This window comes from Macrotis lagotis, chromosome 1 (assembly GCF_037893015.1).
Source record: "Macrotis lagotis isolate mMagLag1 chromosome 1, bilby.v1.9.chrom.fasta, whole genome shotgun sequence".
NCBI lineage: Eukaryota > Metazoa > Chordata > Mammalia > Peramelemorphia > Peramelidae > Macrotis > Macrotis lagotis.
In genome coordinates, this window is record NC_133658.1 from 221,397,852 (window position 1) to 221,419,060 (window position 21,209).

General features: G+C 33.8%; 1 protein-coding gene across 5 annotated transcripts in view; it reads left to right on the top strand.

Annotated features, from left to right (window-relative positions):
- BIRC6 (baculoviral IAP repeat containing 6) overlaps positions 1-21,209 on the top strand; it is a 309,262-nt gene that overhangs the window by 277,109 nt on the left and 10,944 nt on the right. For all 5 annotated transcript variants that reach the window (XM_074209682.1, XM_074209678.1, XM_074209679.1 and 2 more), the window contains one exon: positions 9,439-9,627. In XM_074209682.1, coding sequence (XP_074065783.1) covers positions 9,439-9,627 — 189 coding nt within the window. The remainder of the gene's footprint in view (positions 1-9,438; positions 9,628-21,209) is intronic.

The following is a 21,209-nucleotide window of genomic DNA, read 5'->3' on the forward strand; positions in this document are numbered from 1 at the left end:
TTTTTAGTCAGATATTAGGAGTTATAAAATATCAGGATTTATGCTAAAGAGAAATCTTATTAATTTGATGAATGTGGAAAAGCTTTTACACAGAAGATCAGCAAACTTTTCTTATATCACTGTAAAATTTAAGAAAGTCTACATGTATAGATTTCTGAGAATTGATACTGGGAATAACCTTTTAAAGGTCATGAATATGGAAAGAACTTTAGACAGGAATCAAGACTTGTTTCCTATGTGAGAAATCATGCTTAAGAGAGAATTTATGAATAAAATGAATATGAAATGACCATCTGGAGGAACTCGATAGTTGTTCAACATCAGAGAATTCATACTGGAAGAGAAAGCTTTTGAATGTCATGGATATGGCAGGGCCTTTAGCTATAACATTGACTTACTGAATATCAGAATATTCATACTGGAGAGAAACCTTATGGATGCAATGTAAGTGAGAAAGTCTTCAATCCCAAAAGAACATTTATGAACCTTAGAATAATGACACTGGAGAACAAACTTATAAACTCAGTCCTCAACTTTCTTGTTCCTAGAAAATGCTGTGAAAGTAAAAATATGTGAATGTTGTTGTTACTTTGAACCTATGGATTTGAATTCCTATAACCATCAAAAACTGTAACCTTTCTGTCAGTACTGCTGAAACTAACTTTTCTCCTTACAATTCTTTATAACAGAAGATTAATTCTGATAATTTGGACTTTTCCTAATACAATATAGACTGAAGAAACTCATAAAATGCAGTACACAAAATAAAATTGGTAACATACCCCCAAAAAAGATTATTGTAAATGTGTGAATTCTGATATATTTGTCATATAATTTAAAATGCTAGACTTGGAATTGAATAGTTTTATTTAACAATTCTTGATGATGAACCAGAAGATTTACACAATGAATTCTTGAACAACATTGTCCATGCAAGGCTTTTAAATTTTAGTGAACATTAATTTCCTTTGGAGGAAACCAACAATTCTTTTTACAAGATAAGTTAATCATGAAATAATCTGATTAATTTCTTGGATTTAGGCTTTCCTTAAAACAGGGGAATTTGAAGGGTTAAGAGGTGGGGAGAGTTAAAAAAAAGAATAAAGCAAAGAAACAACTCTTGTTTATGGAATAAATATATTCTACCTCAGATATTTAATAGGTATAAATTAACTTAATCTGAGCAAACCTTTTAAACTCTCTCAACTTCAGTTTCTTTATAATATTATATAATTCCTACTTGAATTCACTATATATATATATATATATTTCTATGTATATGTATGTATATGTAGATAAAAGTTCTTGTTTGTCTTCAATAAAGTTTTTTGATTTTTAGCATAATAAATCTTCCCTTTCTTTTAATTAAATTTACTTAGAAATCTATATAGAAATATTTTTATTAATTTTGTTAAAAAATTTTAATGATGGCTATTATTGCAATTCCTTTTCTCAAAAATTATGGTACTTGGTAATACAGAAATTCTTAATCCAGTTTTAATATTAGTTGTATTAGTCTCTTGTAGATTAGAATACCAGTTGCAGGTTTCCAAAATTCACTTTTGGGAATGAGAAAGCATGGAAACCTTGAAGTTATGTTTAATTGTAATGAAATAAAAATAAAGCTTATAAAAGAACAGTAACAACAAAAAGAAATCACAGTTGGATATGCGATTTGCTCACACAAGTATTTCTCCTAAAATTTATTCATACTTAGATATTAGAATGGTACTGATTACCAAGCAACTTATCAGAACAAGGACTTTGCTTGCAGTTCCTATATAACCATTTGAACCAATCTAGAAAATACTGTTGGGAGGTTGGATTAAAGGGTATGTATATAATTTTAATCAAAAGGTTTGAAATCATCTAATCCGGTGGTTTTCAAAGTACAGTCTTAAAGATCCCTGGTAATCCTGAAGTCAAAACTATTTTCATAATAAAAATAAGCATTATTTATTTGCTATTTTACTTTTCCAACCACATATCAGCTAGGTGGCGCAGTGGATAGAGCATTGGCCCTGGAATCAGGAGTGCCTGAGTTCAAATTTAGCCTCAGACACTTAATTTCCTAGCTGTGTAATCTTGGGCAAGTCACTTAACCCCATTGCCTTAAATAAATAACATTTTTTAAGAAGAATATAATACATATCTTTGTGAGGCTAGATTTTCTTTATGTGCTTACAAATTGAATATATAAGCAGACACGAGACTCCATCTGCCTTATAATTAAATCACATATTAAAGAAATTTGAAGAAATAAAAATAATACTAAAGTTCTTACAAAGAAATTTGAGTTATTTTCATAAAAATGATATGTTAATATCTAATGGGTTTGTTATTATTTTAAATGATGTTTTTGTGTCAACTTAATTTCTAATGAAGTATATATCATTAGATTATAACCCATATAAGCAAAAGCTCAGGGTCCTCAGTAATTTAAACTGAGGCCTCTGAAAAGTTTGTGAACTTCTGATCTTGTCTGTCATTGTTACATAAAAGAAAATTGAGACCCAGAGGATTAGGGAAATGACTCTCAAACAATAAGGAATATCCATGTACTTTGTCTCAAAATACAGATGGCATGACTCAACAGAAATATGAAAATAATTTGTAGTGACTTTATGGTATTTTATTTCATTCTTTCTTAAGTATTATGCTAATGATTAGGCAATGAAGAATATTATCTTGTCATCACTTTTACTATTTATTCTCTTTTATATGTTTCTAAGCATTCTTCATTGGGATTCCTTGAGCCAGTGTGAATAAAATTTTATCATTTACTGATTGGTCCTGTTACTTCTATCTATAATGTTATAATTTGGATCTTACAGTACAATCTGAGAAATAGAATATTAGTTGTAAAGGGTCCTAGATAATCATTCATGTTATATTAAAGGCATCTCAGTGGTATATTCAATATGCTTGTTCTTAAAACACATTATAGTCACTTTATAATTACTTAAGAATATGTGCCTATTACTAAACTAAGCACTGGAAAAAACAAACAGCAAAAAATGATGTTCAGTAGTCTCTCCTCTCAAAGTTTATCTTCTAATGGGAGAATATTACACATAAAGAAAAGGGAGTGAAGGTACCATGTGGATATACTTTTCAGGATGAATTTTCTGGGGCAGAGGTAGAGAAGGCCCAGAAAGCACTGAGGATTTTAGAGCCCTGGAGTTAGCTATTAAGACTCTGAGTAAACTGGTGGAAGTTAAACTTGGATATATGAGTCCACACTCTGGGTTTCTGGGTTTTTTTGTTTGTTTGTTTGTTTGTTTAAGGTTTCTGTCTGGGTTTTTGTTTAAGAGGAATGTGATAACACTGTATAGGATGGATGAAAGGAACAAGACAAATATTTGTTAATTCCCTACTAAGTGTCAAACTAAAACTTTCTGAAAACAGACTTGGGGTGACTAGGTTGCACAGTGGATAGAGCACTGGCCCTGGATTTAGGAGTTCTTGAGTTCTAATTCAGACACTTAATAATTATCTCTATGTCTGGCCTTGGGCCACTATTAACCTCATTTGCCTTGCAAAAACCTAAAAAAAAAAAACCAAACATAATAGACTGACTGCCAAGACCTCCCAACCCCTTTAATCTCTTCAAGCAAAGGTTGGATTACCATTTAATGAATATTTAACCTTTTACATATAAATTAGACTAAACAGCTGCAGAGATTCCTCCTGACTCCTATGACTCTAATTGTCAGTCTTTTTGGTGTAGGAAAGGCACATAACTATTTGACTGATTTTTTTTTTTAAGACTTCCTAAGAGCAGAAACCAAGTAATAGTAATGTTTCTAACTGCCTACAAGGGAAGAATCTAGCCCCAATACAAATTTAGATTTCTAAAAAGAAACCATGCTATTTCTTCCACCTAAGGTTAACCACTATATTACAAAGGATACCTGAGATTAATGTTACCCCTGTCATGAATTTTTGTGTAGAATTTCAAATCCCTCAAATAGTCTTTTAAGTACCAAGGCTTATAAATACAAGGAACTTTATGAAACAGAATTTATGTATCTTAATTGGATAATAATATTTTTTCACTTGTTCCAATGCTTCTTTGGAGTTTTGGTTATTCTTGAATGAAAATAATTTTGACCTTGATGCTAGATATTAAGATTATTTAAAACAAATATACTTAAAGGTACAACAGAATTTTTTAAGCCTATGTTTTTGAGTTGCATAGCACAGTAATGATTTTGTTAGCTTTGAAGTAGAAAATACATTTTCATATGTGAAAATATGTGCATTTAATTTTAAACAATCTTATTTCTGGCATAGCAAGTTCAAAATATTCATAAAAGATCATTGACAATTTTGTCATTTACTGTAAGAGGTTGACTAGACTTCTTAATTAAGGCATATTTTTAAAAAACTCTTAGTATTATTTATTGTTATTATCAAATGACTTTTTTTCCCAAATTTGATGAATTTATGAAACTCCTGTAAACTCATATAAACAGTCTGCCTTCTTGGAATTTATAGCCTAATACCAACTATGAACCTATGCTAATGAAAACTTAAAGAAGATTATATATGTTACACTAGAAACTACCAAAATTTGGGAACTGACCATCAAAGTAAAATAAGCAGTGACATAGTTAATAGTAACTTTGAGCTTATCTGAGGATGAATGAAGCATCCAAAATCACTGTTAGCAGAGTAGAAATGCCATTTTAATAACAGTTCATACTTACATAGAACTTTAGTTAGAAATTGTTTTGTAGATGTAGACAAAACTAGAAATGAACAGCTCTTGACTCCCAAGTTCATCACTTTCTACTGCACAATGCTGCTTTTCTGGTGACTTGACTCTAGGATTTTATTAATTTTAACTTTACGTATCATTGAGAAGAATATGGGGTAAAATTCTTTGATTCAATATGAAGTAGAGCTTGACTATGATCTCTAACATATATAATATACATATATATACATATATGTGTGTGTGTATGTGTGTGTATATATATATACATATATATATATATATATATATATATATATATATATATATATATATATATGAAAGAAGTAAAGTAGGAGGGTTTTGTTTTGGTTCTGTTTGAATTGCCCCTTATTCAGCTTTGCAAGGCAATGGGGTTAAGTGGCTTGCCCAAGGCCACACAGCTAGGTAATTATTAAGTGTCTGAGGTCAGATTTGAACTCAGGTACTCCTGACTCCAGGGCCAGTGCTCTATCCACTGTGCCACCTAGCTGCCCCTTGTCCCCTATACTTCTGAATGATCTCTTATTCATTGTCAGATTTAATGGTCTTTTCTCTAGCCGCATCCTACTTGATCTGTTTTGGGATTTGGATTTGACAATGTCCATCTCCCACTTCTCCTAGATAGTTTCTAGATTTTCGTGACATCTTGCATCTCCAGCTTATTCCTCAGTTTCTTCGACTGCCCTCAACCAGGACATATCTACTACCTGTGTCTCTGAAGACTCTTGAGTTGTCTTTTCTTCTCCCTCTATTTCACTTGGTGTCCTCATTAATTCCCACAGATTTAATTATTATCTTAATGATGATGGTTTTCAGATATATTTATATAGCTCTAATCTCTTCTATTCACCATATTAACATTTCAACAGAACTTTCCCTATCTAAGCCTTTTCTTCTTCTTCTTATCTTTTTTATTAATATTGAGAATACCATTATTGGGACAGCTAGGTGGCACAGTGGATAGAGAACCAGCTCTACAGTTAGGAGTTCAAATTCAGCCTCAGACAGTTAATAATAATTACCTAGCTGTGTGACCTTGGGCAAGTCACTTAACTCCACTGCCTTGCAAACGCCCACCCCCCCCCCAAAAAAAAGAAAAAGAAAAAAGAGCACTATTGTCTTTTCTGGTATCCAGCCTTACAACCTTTCTCTCTTACTCCCCCATATCTAATCAATTGTCATCCTATTGTTTCTCTCTTTGAAAGTTTTCTTACATATGCCCCCCTTCTCTCTTCTGCTACTGCCCATCCTGATAGAAGCCCTCTTCCCTGCACCTTGAAAGTAACCTGCCAGTGAGTCTTGCTGACTTGTGTCTTCTTGGGGATCATTTTATACAGCACAAAAATAAAAAACATATATGTATAATATGTTACTAAATTGATCGCCAAAAGGATAATTGATAACAGTATGAAACCTGAAACAAAAAGGCAAATGTTTGACTTCAACATGTGTGTTGATTTTGAGGTTACAAATACATTTTATTGTGTAGGTAAATTTACACATATGCAATCTGCAAGTAATGAAGATCAGTTGTCCATCTTCCTAAAGGACAACTCTTAACTTTGTGACTCCCCCATTCAGTAAACTCCACTGATTCCCTTCTACAATCTGGTAACACAGATTTTCCTTGCTGATCCATCTCTCTCCAACTTCTATGCATTTCCCTGACTCTAAGCAACAATTGGAATTCTTGCTCCTCATCTCTGCCTCCTGGCCTCCTGCAAGTCCCTGCCAAAGTCCCACCTTCTACAAGAAATTTCTCAGTCCTGGGGTGGCTATTGCCTTGCAAAAAAAAAAAAATCCTTAAAAAAAATTTCTCATTCCTTCTTAATATTAGTGTCTTCCTTCTGAGATTCCCTTGAATTTACCCCCTTTATATCTTGTTTGCATATTTTTGTTTGCATTATTTTCATCCCATTAGATTGTGAGTACATGGATTGGTGTTTGCTTTTCTTTGTATCTTGCTTACTCATGAGGCACAGTTCCTGGCACATTGTAGACACTGTGAAGCATTGTAAAAGCTCTATCACATAACTTGTTGACATCTCAAAGGACTTAAAGTGAATGACAGAGATAATTAAATAGGAAATAATTAACTGACCATGTAGTTTTGAAATCAAACGTTGTTAGCTTAAGTCATTTAATTTCTGAAATTTTAGCTAGTTTTATTAATCTTATAATAAATTCAACCTTTTATTTTTTCATTTTTAAATTTGTGGTAAATGGCATCTTATGTTGTACAGGCCTGGGGGATGAGGAGATTAGTATTATTTCTAAATTTATCTATTATGATTACCAGAAAGGGTTCATGCTCAAGTCTTCATTCAGAATATGAAACAATAGTTTTTGAAATTTGAAAAGGTGGGCTATTGCAAATGTTATCAGAATAATAGAAAACCTGAAAAATATTCTAATTGAAGATTTGTCAAATCCATTTTCTTTTTAGTGCAAATTTCTAATTGTTTAAAGGAGTTGGGAAATAATATTTTTTCCTACTTACTCTTCAATTCATAAAAAAAATCACAGGTCAAAACGGAGTTTTCATTGCTCTGCTTGTTTTTTATTGAAATTTCCTTTTTGAAAACTGCAGGTGAGCATAGTTAGCAAATGTAAGTACTCTGGGGAAGAAATACAGACACTAGCAATTAAGAGAAAAACAGCTGCAGGACTAAGAAAATTACTTCAGAAAAATTGAGTACTAAGTGGTTTCTAGCTTAAAGATTTCAACTCAAGGTTTAAGTCTCCTAAAATGCTTCAGTTTTAGCAAAATTTTAATCATTTCTGTCCATCATAGTACATTCTTTATCAGTGAATATTGATGAATGTAATTAATTGTTTTTATTTCTGAAGAAACTGACCACTTTTATTCAGCATTTATAACTAACCATTCACTGTCTTTCCAGTTGATTTTGTTTCTGTATTTTGTTTTTTTAATTAATGAAACATTTTATGGTTACAAAACATTTTATATATTATTATTCTCACAACACTTTTTTGATTCTTTTTTTGGGAAGGTACAAGTACATCCCAGTATTACATAGCTTGTAAATATCAGAACCCAAGCTGCATATAAGTGTAATATGCTTTTCTCTAGATCAAAACCAAATGTAGTTATATGTGGATTTTATATATATATATATACACACACACATATATATATATATATATATATAAATATATATATATATATACACACACACACACATAAAATGATGAGATCGCTGACCCTTGAATAAGAGGACCTATGTTTAGATAACATTTTTGATGGTGAGTGATTTTTTTTTCCATCTGTAACATGATGGGGTTGGACTAAACGACTAATGAGTTCTCTTCCAACATAAAATATGTGATTCTTTGCTGGCTGATTAACATTAAAGATGTATGAAATAAAAATTTTAAAATCTCATAACATTGTTTATTGCTGTGAAGACTTATAATGTCAAAAATTAAATAACTACTATGCTCCCTATAGGACCTGATGTAATACTTAAGTACATTAAGCTTTTCCCCCAACCCTAGTATTGTAAAATACCTAGTCTCAATTTTCCATGGAGATGATAAGAGAACTGGGGGGGAAGAAGGGAAAAGAGGGGGACTTTTCCTCACAAATAAATTTTATTTGTTTAGGTATATGACTATAAATCTTGGAATAGCAGTCTCTAGAGAATTAAAATTTTGTGTTATGCACAGGAGAAAGGAAAAATGTATTGCTCGTTATAGTTTAGTAAACAATTTTAAATTGCAGACAAGAAAATGATTTAATAAAAGATGAAATGATGAGAAAAAAGAGAACAAACAAGGGCTAATAATTTATTGTTCTTGTACACATGTTATATAAGAATTCTAGACTATGAATGACCAGTTCTTTGGTTCAGTTTCAGCTTACAGGGAGTTCATATATCCGAAGGAATCTTACTCTCTGACTTGTTTTGTTTAACATTTTTATCAAGACCAATTTTGAAAATAATAATAATTATAATAATAAATAATAATTTACATAATATGGTGTTTTATGGTTTGAAAATATTTTCCAAACAATTCCTTATATCTATTATCCCTGCTTACTACTGTCCCCTTTCTCTCTTCTCTTTTATGGCCATACTTCCTAAGAAAGTAGTCTTTCTTAAGTTCTTCTATTCATCTCTCTTCTTAAAATCCAGCTGCTGGTATCAAACCACCAAAATGGCTTTCCCTAAAACAGCTTTCCCCAAAGGTACCAATGATATCTTTAATTGTTCAATCCAGTGATCTTTTCTCAATCTTTATTTTTTCCTGGTTTCTATTAAAAAGAGACTTTTAAATGAATGAAAACAGTGTCAATATAGCTGTATATCACAAAAAATTATTTTTTCTAACATAATCAGTATATTGTTTCTTCTAGTTAAATATTACACATTTTTAAAAAATGAATACACTAATTTGCATTTTATTGACTCAGAAAGCACTTTTTTCTTGTCTTTGTAAGAATTTTTATTTTCATTATATTGTACATATGTTTACTCTAAAAATTATAGATATCACATAGAAAGCATAGTATATATAATATTTTAAAGATATTTTAAAGAGTATTTTATAATGCTACATACATTGCAGTGTGAGATTTTTTAGTAGTTTGAATAGTCCTTAAACTGAAGAAATTGAATCTATAAAAGTTTTTTATTTAAGTACTTACTTGGTATCATCTGCTTTTCCCACAGGTCTTGGTATCTGTCCAGTCCCTTATATTAGTTGCTGAGCCATATTTTAATGAACCAGGATATGAGCGCTCTCGAGGCACTCCCAGTGGCACACAGAGTTCTCGTGAATATGATGGAAATATACGACAAGCAACAGTTAAATGGGCAATGCTAGAACAAATCAGAAATCCTTCACCATGTTTTAAAGAAGTAGGTTCTATACACATTAAAAGAATTCCTTTAACTTTTACAGTGATGCTCATAGAGGGTGATTTAATTCCATTATTTATGAATTGCCTATACTAAGTGGAATATATGAGGTTTATTATTGTTCATTGAGTTTATCTCCTGAGAGGGAGAGAAGAGAAGAGAAAGGATTGTACAAGACTTTGGAGGGAAAAATCTAAAACAGCTAATTTTGAAGATTAGGGGAAAATAACAGAATTGCATTACAGTGAACACCCAGTTGAGGTTAAATAAATCTGTAATCAATCCAGTTGGTTTGCTATGGAACAGACATAACATTATTGTAATTTGAGAGAATGTCATGGTTGAAAGATTTTAAGTATGAAGATCTGAAAGTTATACACACTAACAAAAGCAATGTTCACCTAAGATGGACTTTTTCATTTCAGCAGTAAAATAATCAGTCAGTTCCAAGAGACTTGTGATGGAAAATTCCATCCTTCTCCAGAGAGAAAACTATGAAGTTTAAATGTAGACCAAAGCTTACTATCTTCAATTTTTCAAAGTTGTTTTATGTATTGTCTTTATTCTCTCTCTAATGTTTTTTTCTTCTGTTTGGATTTGATTCTTCTTTCACAGCACAATTAATATAGATAAAGGTTTAGCATGATTGCACATGTAGAGCCTATATTAAATTGCTTTCTGTTGGGGGGGAGGGAGAAAAATATGAAATTCAAAACCTTGCAAAAACCTATTGGTGAATACTAAAAAAAATTAAATTAATAGGTCAGATTTGAGTTTTTCATACTTTAAAAATTTTTTTTAAAAGAATGGAGATCTGAGAATATAGGTAGGAAGAAAAAAGCTATCAGGAAGAGAATTAAGAGGTTGGGTGGGAAAGGGATAAGTCATTTGGTAAGCTCAGGGGAGTTCTCTTCCAGTTTTTGTTTTTGTTTTGCAAGGCAATGGGGTTAAGTGACTTGCCCAAGGTCATACAGTAGGCAATTATTAAGAGTCTGAGGCCAGATTTGAACTCAGGTACTCCTGACTCCAGGGCCCGTGCTCTATACACTGAGCCATACAGCAGCCCCCTTATACAGTTCTAAAGTGATAAGTTTGTGATTTGGACAAGCTTATACCTCCATTCTCCCTCCAAATTAAAATGAAAACATTGACAGTATTGGCCTCAATAAGAAAAGAGTCACTTCCTTAGAATTTAGGGGAAAATTTTGAGAAATAAAACTTAGGAAATTCAAAAAAAATTGCCTCAGTTTCCTCATACAAATAGGCAAAGATATGTGCTCAAACATATGGGGATCAAACAAAAAAAAAAACAAATCCAAAAGAAAAAGAAAATAAGATGTGGGCATAATGAATGATACAATAAAATAATGGTATATTTTCAAATTGCACCATACATAAAAGATTCATGTGAACCACATAGTGATTTACAAAACCACATATTAACATCATCTGTGTTCTATTGCACTTTTCTTTTTATAGCCAGCACTTAGCAGAGTGCCTGATACATTTTAGGCACTTAATAAATGTTCATTAATTGAGATCTAATTTTTAAAATTTTCTCAGTTAAATTTGTTTAAGCTTATATTTTGGGGTGACTTGAGCATATGTTTGACGCTTATAGCATAGAATATTTAAGGAATAGAAAAATTATTGACATAGTCATTGGGAGGCCCATAAGGAGATAATTGAAGTATATATTGAAGCAAGTTTTATGAATACGAGAGGAGGAGGAAGTGTTATGAGAGAAAGCCAGTTTAAAAACATGGATTTGAACAATATAGTACAGTGTATGAGGAACAGATAGAAAACCAGTTTACCTAGATGGCAGGTTGTAAAAGAGGAGTCTAAAATGATAGCTTGGGACAAGTTATGATGTTCGGTGCTTGATGCAGTAAAGAGCCACCAGAATCTTTTGGGTAGAAAATTGATGGTCATATCTGTATTTAAGGAAAATGGTTTAGCAAGATGAATGAATGATGGAAATTGGAAGAGACAATTAAGTGGCCATTGCAATAATCTATGGAAGAGGTAATGAGGGTCAAAAGTAATGTATAGTACCTATTATATAAAAAGAGTCAGATGAGAGACATTGTGGAAGTAGAAATGGTCAGATTTGGCACATGATTGAATTGTGTATGATGAGGAAAACTAAGACGTCAAAAATAATGTTTAATAACCTGGAAAACTTAAAAAAATAATGTTGTCTTCAACAGAAATCAGGAACCTAACACATTTCCATTTTGGACATATGGAATATTATCCATGTAATTAGCGATGGAGGACCCTAAAACTCAAGGTATAGAAATGGATAAGCGGGGCGGCTAGGCGGCACTGTGGATAAAGTACCAGCCTTGGAGTCAGGAGTAGCTGGGTTCAAATCTGGTCTCAGACACTTAATAATTACCTAGCTGTGTGGCCTTGGGCAAGCCACTTAACCCCATCTGCCTTGCAAAAACCTAAAAAAAAAAGCAAGAAAGAAATGGATAAAAGTGTTAGATAAATAGATCTGTATAATCTGTTATCTGCATAGAAATACTTAAACCTACTGGAGCTCATAAGGTCTCTGAGAGAGAATACAGAAAAAAATGGAGAAAGTCGAGGACTGGCAGGACCTAGGAGAATACCCAGAGGTAGAGAATGTGATGTGAAGATGAAATATCAAATGAGATTGTGAAAGGATCTAGTAGGAGAACTATGGCAGATGAGAGTCATGAAAACCCAATGAGGGGAGAGTGGTTAACAATATGAAATGCACTAGGAAGGTCAAGAAGGATGAGAATTGAGAAGAGAGTATCAAATTTGACATTCAAGAGCTTATTGGCAACTTTGGAAAGTGCAGTTGCATTTGAGTGATGAGCTGTTTTTCAGAGTGACAGGAGAGGAAGTGAAAACAATTAATAGACTTCACTGAGAAAGGGAAAAAGGACATTGTACCCTCCACTTGGGATAGAATTTCCAAAGGCCAGTAGATGAGGAAGAATCCTTTGGACTAAAATTCTATAGGGGAAGTTAATCTGTGGAGAGCTCTTGAGAATGAAATTGTTTGTTCTGCATGTTCCCAGAAGACAGTTACAAAGGGTGGAAGTTTCAGAGAGGCAGATTTAGACTTAATGTCAAAAAATCTTCCTAATGATTCCAAAAGAGATATCACCTCCCCCTAAAGTTGTTGATTTCCCCTCACTGGAGTCTTCAAGAAGAATGAGGCAGCATGAGCACTACCTTTCAGCAGTGAGGTGTGGGGGGTCCATGTCTGGGGAGGCACAAATAGTATCATAGTCAGAATTTGCACTGTTTGAACTTAATAGTAATTAATAGTACAGGCCCCCTTCAGTGGGGCACATGTATTGACTGTCTCACCAAGTGGTTTTTCAAGTGAGTAAAATTAAGGTTAGCAGTCCTGTGGAAAATGAGCATTTATAATAAAAGGATCAAAAAATTACACTGGTGACACATAGAGAAGTGGCAACAGGCACATGCTTAGTATATTGTGAATGAATGCACAATCTAAGGGGGAGGCACAGTTTACCACTGCTTCACCTTGCATCTTTCCCCATTTTTGAGGCTAAAATACAAATTGAACTGTTCTTGTCTATGAAAATGATTGGAATCATATAAAAATACATATATAGCAAATCAGAATACAAATATTGATTTTTTTTATCATTTTTATTTTACTTTTAATATATCAGGATAGGTTCTTCCTCCTATGCCTCCCCTGACTTCCTTGACTGCCTATCCCTGCCTGTCAGGTAGTAGTGACTTTATTTTAACTGTGAGTCAAATTAAATGCTACCTGATGACTTTTTCAGCTATGATATTCTATGATTCCTTAATTTTTATAATATCCTTGAGAATAATTATGCATATTTATGAGTGGAAGCTTTGGCATCCTAGATTGAAGAAATACATAGTAGGGCTCTGTATTCTCTTCCATGCTTGATTAGCAAAGCTGGTCTCCTTGAAGTCTAAATCCTTCTTTTCATCTAGAAGCAAGTGAAACCAGAACTGAAGCTAATGCAGAAAAATAAGGAGATTGGAATGGGACTGGCAGCAGTTGGGACAAAAGAAAGGAAGTAGAGTTAGAAAGGATGAAATGTCTGCATTAGAAAGGTCAGGAATTTAAAGTTTGTGAAGAAGATGAGATTGTGGTAATGTTGGGAAGAAGAAACTGAAACAAAAAGACAATAAGGGAAAGAAAAGGAATTGATTCAAATACAAAATATGGTTTTTATTTAGATAACTAACTTGAATTAGCCTGAATGTGACCTGTAATGGGTCTTTTTCCTATGTGTATATACTTTTTTCTTTTAAGATGTAGTAAATCTTTATTCAGGAACAACCTATATTCAAATGTCAATTCCACACACATTAAGAATCTATTGCATTGGGAGTATTTTTAAAAAACAGTCATAGAATTATATATTTAGATCTAGGAAGGAAACTTTAGAGGCCATCTTTTCTAATGTTTTCATTTAAAAGCTGAAGAAACTAAGATACAAAGAAATTAAAATACTTTCTCATGATCATATAACTGGTATTTAGGTCAATATGTCTGACTTTAAATAAGTACTCCCCTCAGTATGGTAGAACTCCCCACTCCCCATGGAGGATTTATGGAAAGAAATAGATAAGAGTTAAACAGAATGAGGAAGTAGGAATTGGTTATGTTACCACTATAGATGAAACCTAATTTGCTGTGCTTTGAATTTTGTCTAAAGAGGAGATGAAATTTAAGAGATGGGTGACCTGAGGAGCTCTCTTATAAAGAATGCCTTTGGGTTTCATTGCCTGAGTTCTAAGACCTCTCCCTGATTTCCAGAGCCCTTTTTTACCTATTTAGATGTTACTGTCATTATAGATAGTAAAAGTTGAAATATACATGACTGCTACAGTAATTCCTGACCTCTAAGGGCTAATATTCTAGCTTGAGAAACAAAGTGTACACTATAAATAAGTATAAGGTCTTTTGAGGAGGGAGAGTGTACTAATAATGGAAAATTAATGAAGGCTACACAACTGAGCTGAACTTTGGAGATACTGATGGGAGTGAGAATATACTACATTAGGAATGAAGGAGAGTTTGTGCATAAACATATAGAGGAAATAGAATGACAAATTCAGGGATATAAATCAATTTTTCTGAAACACAGGATTCATGAATGTAATATGAAATGTCTGGAGAATAAGTTGGAAGTTAGAAGAGTACTAGAAGTCTTTAAGTACTAAGCTTAATGAATTTTTATTTTGTCCTGGAGGCAGTTGGAGCCATTCTTAAGCATTTTGAGTAGTGGGTTGACCTGATAACACTTGTTTCCTTTCTTTCTTTTTTTGCAAGGCAATGGGGTTAAGTGGCTTGCCCAAGGTCACACAGCTAGGTAATTATTAATTACCTAATTAATCATGAATTATTTGAGGCCATATTTGAACTCCCTTATTCCTGAATCCAGGGCCAGTGCTCTCTATCCACTGAACCACCTAGCTGCCCCATAACAATTGTTTCTTAAAAAATAGTTTATTTTTTTATATGGAAGATGTATTAGAGAGGGAGAGAGACTATAGTCAAGCAGACAAATTTGGAGGCTGTCCATGGAGGAAGTAATGAAAAATTGTGTAAGTGGAGACAAGCATGTTAATGAGAAAGTTATTATGGAGTGAGAATTCAAAAGACTTGACAGCTCAATACTTGTGACAAGGAGAGACAGTCAGGATTGCCTCCAATATTGTAAATCTTTTGTTTATAAAAGTAAAATGATATTCTAAACAGAAATACAAAATTTTGGATAAGGATCTGTTTTAGGAAGCAAGATAATGAATTATCTTTTGGAGAACTTATTGAGAAGCTGATGGGACATCCATTTAGATTTTGAAGCTTCCCTGTATGTTTTAACATTTTTGATTAAGCTTCATCCTCCTACGTTTTTTTTCTCCCACATTCTTTTTTTTGGATATCCATTCTATTTTATTTTATTTTATTTTATTTTTTATTCTTATTTTGTACAAATTTTATTTTTACATTAATAAAATATTCTTGTTTAAGAGTAAACAAAATACCCCTCCCCCCCACGAATATAGACTTGCTTGGGTGATAAAGTGAAGGGGAGAGAAAAAAATTAAAAAAAAATAGTAATAATTGTAGGTATGGCCAGGTGGCACAATGGACGAAGCACCAGCCCTGGAGCCACGAGCACCTGAGCCCACATCCAGCCTCGTAGACCCAACAATCACCCAGCCGTGTGACATGCAAGCCACCTGATCCCCACTGCCCTGCAAAAACCAAAAAGAAGGAAAAAAAAAAGACCCAAAATAAAATAAAATAGTAATAATAGTAGGGGTGCCTGGGTGGCAGACAGAGCATTGGCCCTTGAGTCAGGAGCACCTCGGTCCAAATCCGGCCTCAGACACCCAAAGATCACCCTGCTATGTGGCCCCAGGCAGGCCACCCAGCCCCATTTGCCCTGCACCCTCCCCCAAATAATAATAAGAAAAAAATGTGCTTGAGTCTTTGTTCCAACACCACCAATTCTGTCATGGCTGGATCGCATTCTTTATGGTACGTCCATCGCAAAAGTTACTTCCATATTTTTCCAACATTGTCATTGCTGATCATAGCTTCCTCCTTTCTTATTTCTCCACTGCCATGTACTATATTTTCTCTCCTTTCGCTCTGACTCTGCTGTAGGGTAGCTGAGTGGCACAGCAGACAGATCCCTGGTCCTGGGGCCAAGAAGCCCTGAGCCCCCATACCACCCCTTAGACCCAGCATCCACCTGGCCCTATGGTCCTGGGCAGGCCTTCCAAATCCCAGCCCCTTGCAAGAAGTAAAAAAAGAAAATGTTTTATATATGACCACTCTCCCCCCATGGTCCATCCTCTCCTTTATTCCCATCCCCCCCTTCCCCCTGCTCCCCCCTCCTTCTTACTCCAGATGTCTATACCCCATTGAGTATATATGCTGTTTCTCTCCTAGCCACCTCTGATGAGAGCAAAGGTTCCCTCATTCCCCCTTGCCTCCCCCCTTCCATATCTTTGCAATAGCTCATTGTAATTAAAAAAAATCTTATTATATGAAATATCTTGGCCTATTCCCCACTCCTTTTTCTTTCTCCCATTACATTTTCCTTTTTTTCTATTGACTCCATTTTTTACACCATATTTTATCTTCGAATTCAGCTTTCTCCTGTGCTTCAACTATAAAAGCTCCCTCTACCTGCTCTATTAACTGAGAAGGTTCATATGAGTATTATCAGTGTCATTTTAATATGCAGGAATACATGCAGTTCATCCTCATTAAGTCCCTCATATTTCCCCCCTCTCCTCCAATCTCCATGCTTCACCTGAGTCCTTTATCTGGAGATCAAACCTTCTGTTCAGCTCTGGCCATTCCAAAAGGAACATTTGAAATTGCCCTGGTTCATTGAAAGTCCATCTTTTTCCCTGGAAGAGGACATTCAGCCTTGCTGGGTAGTTCATTCTTGGCTGCATTCTAAGCTCTCTTGCCTTCTGGTATATTGTATTCCAAGCCCTAGAGCTTCCAATGTAGTTGCTGCTAAGTCCTGTGTGATCCTGACTGCAGCTCCATGATATTTGAACTGTGTCCTTCTGGCTGCTTGTAATATTTTCCCTTTGACTTGGGAGTTCTGGAACTTGGCTATAATATTCCTAGGGGTTGGTTTTTTGGGATCTCTTTCTCTGGGGGATCGGTGGATTCTCTCCATTTCTATTTTGCCCTCTGCTTCTAGAATATCAGGGCAATTTTCCTGCAGTAATTCTTTGAAAATGATGTCAAGGCTCTTTTCCTGATCATGACTTTCAGGTATTCCAATAATTTTTAAATTATCTTTCCTAAGTCTGTTTTCCATATCAGTTGTTTTTTCAATGAGATATTTTACATTTTCTTCTAATTTTTCATTTTTTTTTTGTTTTGAAGTATTGATCCTGTTTTCTGGTAAATTCATCAATCTCCCTGAATTCTATTCTTTGTCTGAAGGATTTGTTCTCCTCACAGAGTTTTCTTATCTCTTTTTCTATCTGGCCAATTTTGCTTTTTAAAGCATTCTTCTCCTCCATAACTTTTTGAACTGTTTTATCCATTTGACCTAAGCTGGTTTTTAGCAGGAACCCCCTGAACAGGAGAAAACAAATATAAAGTAGTGTAATAGAAGTCATGAAAAACAATTAATATCCTAGGGAAATTTCGAGATAAATTTTTATTGATTTCTGATCAAAATATTAGAAGGAATAGGAACCCTTTCAAACTTAGACAATTCTAACAAACATATAAGAAAGAAGATTAAGGAACTAATTAGAATTTTAGGAACATTAGACTTGATAGACCTGGCAATTACTGAATTACAATGTGTATGAAGGGGTATTTCTTAACTGTTCGTGGCACCTTTGCAAAATATAACTGTTTTAGACCTAAAATTCCAAAAATTATAAAAACTAGAATATTAAACATCCTTAATTGACCACAAAACAATAAAAAGTGGGTTCAACAAAAGATCTTTTAAAAATGAATAACAAGGGGTGGCTAGGTGGTGCATGGATAGAGCACCAGCCCTGGAGTCAGGGGTACCTGAGCTCAAATCCAGCCTCAGACACTCAGTAATTACCTAGCTGTGTGGCCTTGGGCAAGCCACTTAACCCCATTGCCTTGCAAAAGCCTAAAAAAAAAAAAGTAACAACTCAGAGGCTAAATAATCCTAAAGAATATAAAATAATAAATAATTTTAATAATGAAATTGAATATAAATAAGACAACATAACAGAACTTTGAATCAACTAATGCAGTTAAGAGAAAATTAATGTCATTAATACTTCATTATGAAAAGAGAGAAAAATAAGTCAAATGAGACACCAGAATAAACACCAAAATAGATATTTTTAAACCCTAAGGAATCAAATGAAAAAAAGCAACATTGAAGTGGTAAATAAATCTAGAAACTTTTTTTAAAAAAAAACTAATAATCAGTTAAACCTAACTTTAACAAAAAAAGAAAGGAAAAGTAAACAACTAAACCCCTACCAAAAATAATTTCACGTGAAGATTAAGTAAAATAAATTATCGGAAATTATTCTGACAATATAAATCAGCAAAATGGAAATATATATGAAATGGCTGAATATTTTAAAATATATAATACTCTTATTATCAAAATAAGAAATATCTTCAGTCATAAATGAACTCCCAAATAAAAAAAAACTATAAAAGGAAATCGTTTTACAAATGTAATCTATCAAAGATTAGAAAGCAATAAATTCCAATATTTCATAAGCTTTTTACAAAATTTTTTTTTGGAAAGGGACTTTATCCAAACTTTATGATACAAATATAATCTGAATATCTTGTACTGGAGAGAAATTAAAAGAGGGAAGGGGAAACCATAGATGTAAAAATTCCTTCACCCTTTATCCTTTTTTTTTGTTTGTCTGGTGAAAAGTTTTTCAACATTCATCTACATTCCTATGCATATTTTCAAGATACATAATTTCCTTCCACCTTCCCTTCCTGGCCCCCTCCCCTTAGCAGTGAACCATCTGACAATTATTGTACATACACATTTGTACTTAACTTACTTACAGATTGGTCATTTTCTGTATGAGGAATTAGTATTAAGAAAAAAGAAAACCATGAGTTAGGAAAGAAAAACGAGAAATTTTTTAAAAATGAATGTAGTATTCATTCAGATTCTGTAGTTTTTTGGTTTTGTTTTGATTTACTTTCCTTTGGATGTTAATAGCATTGTCCATAGAAGGTCTCCTATTGTTGTCTTAGGTCTCCAAACTTCTGAGAGGAGCTACATCTATCAAGATGGATCAACTCACAATGTTGTTAATATGTACAGTGCTCTCTTGGTTCTGTCCTTAACTCAGCATCGGTTCCTTTAATTTGTTCCATGTTTCTCTAGTCTGATCATTCATGAATAGTACTTCATTACATTCATATATTATAACTTGTTCAGTCATTATTCAGTTATTGGGAATCACCTCAATATCTAATTCTTTGCCACTACAAAAAATGTACAAAAAAAAGTATAGTCTGGAATATGTGCGATTTTCCCCATTTTTTTATGATTTCTTCTGGATATAAGCCTAATATTTCTATTGCTGGGTCAGTTTTATGTTCTTTGGGCATAATTCCATATTTTACTCCACAATGGCTGGACCAGTTCACAACTTCACCAACAATGCATTATTGTCCCAATCCTCCCACATACTCTCCAACACTGATTGGTTTCCCTTTTTGTTTTTACTCTTTTTATTTATCTGTGTTTCTATTAATTCATTTATTTTTCACATTATTACAGTAATATTGTTGTAAAAGTAAACACAATCCCTCTTCCCCCAACAAAGATAGAGAAACCTCAAGAAATATAATGTGAAAGAAAAAAAAGTGTACTTCAGTCTGTGTTCAGATACCATCAGCTAGGGCGCCTCTATTGTACAGTGGATAGAGCACTGGCCCTGGAGTCTGGAGGTACCTGAGTTCAAATCCGGCCTCAGACAGTTAATAATTACCTAGATGTGTGGCCTTGGCAAGCCACTTAACCCTACTACCTTGCAAAAAAAGAAAAGAAATAATGGCAAATACCATCAGCTCTGTCTTTGGGATGAATCACATTCTTTATCAAGAGTCCTTCAGAGAAATTGCTTCAATAATTTTTCCCACAGTTCTTATTGCTAGCTGTATTTCCTTCCATCTTATTCTTCCCACCCCCCTTATTCTGTTCTCTCTCTCCTTTCCCTGTCCCTCAGTTGTATCTGACGACCCTCTCCTATTATCTTCCCTCTCTTCTATCAACTATATCTCCTCTCCTCTCCCCTTGTCCCCTTTCTCCCCTCCCTTTCCTCCCCTTTTTCCTCAAGGGTAAGATAAATTCAATACCCTATTGAGTGTTTATGTTATTTCCTCTACATTTTCAATAGAATGAAGGCTCACTCATTCCCTGTCACATTCCCCACCCCCTACTCCATTGCAAAAGTGCTTCTTTTATGTGATGTAACTTAACCCATTCTCCTTCTCTTTTCCCTTTCTTCCAATACATTCTTTTCTTGCCCATTAACTCCATCTTTTTTTAAAAATTTTTATTCATTTAGGGTAATGTGGTTAAGTGACTTGCCCAAGGTCACACAACTAGGCGATTATTAAGTGTCTGAGTCTGGATTTGAACTCAGGTCCTCCTCACTCCAGGACTGGTGCTCTATCCATTGCGACACCTAGCTGACCCCTAACTCTATTTTATAATATATTATGCCTTCATTTTCATCTCCCTCCTGTGCCTTTTCTATACACACACACACACACACACACACACACACACACACACACACACACTCTCTCCTTCTACCTTTTCTAATAGATGAGAATGTTCACATATAAGTCATCAGTGTCTTCTTCCCATGCAGGAATAAATACAGTTCAGTATCATTAAATCCCTCATAATTTGTCCTTCTTGTCCACCCTCTCTATGCTTCACCTGAGTCCTATACTTGAAGATCAGCCTTTTTGTTCAGCTCTGGTCATTTCAGTAGGAAAGTGTAAAAGTCCCCCATTTCACTGAATGTTCATCTTTTCCCCTGAA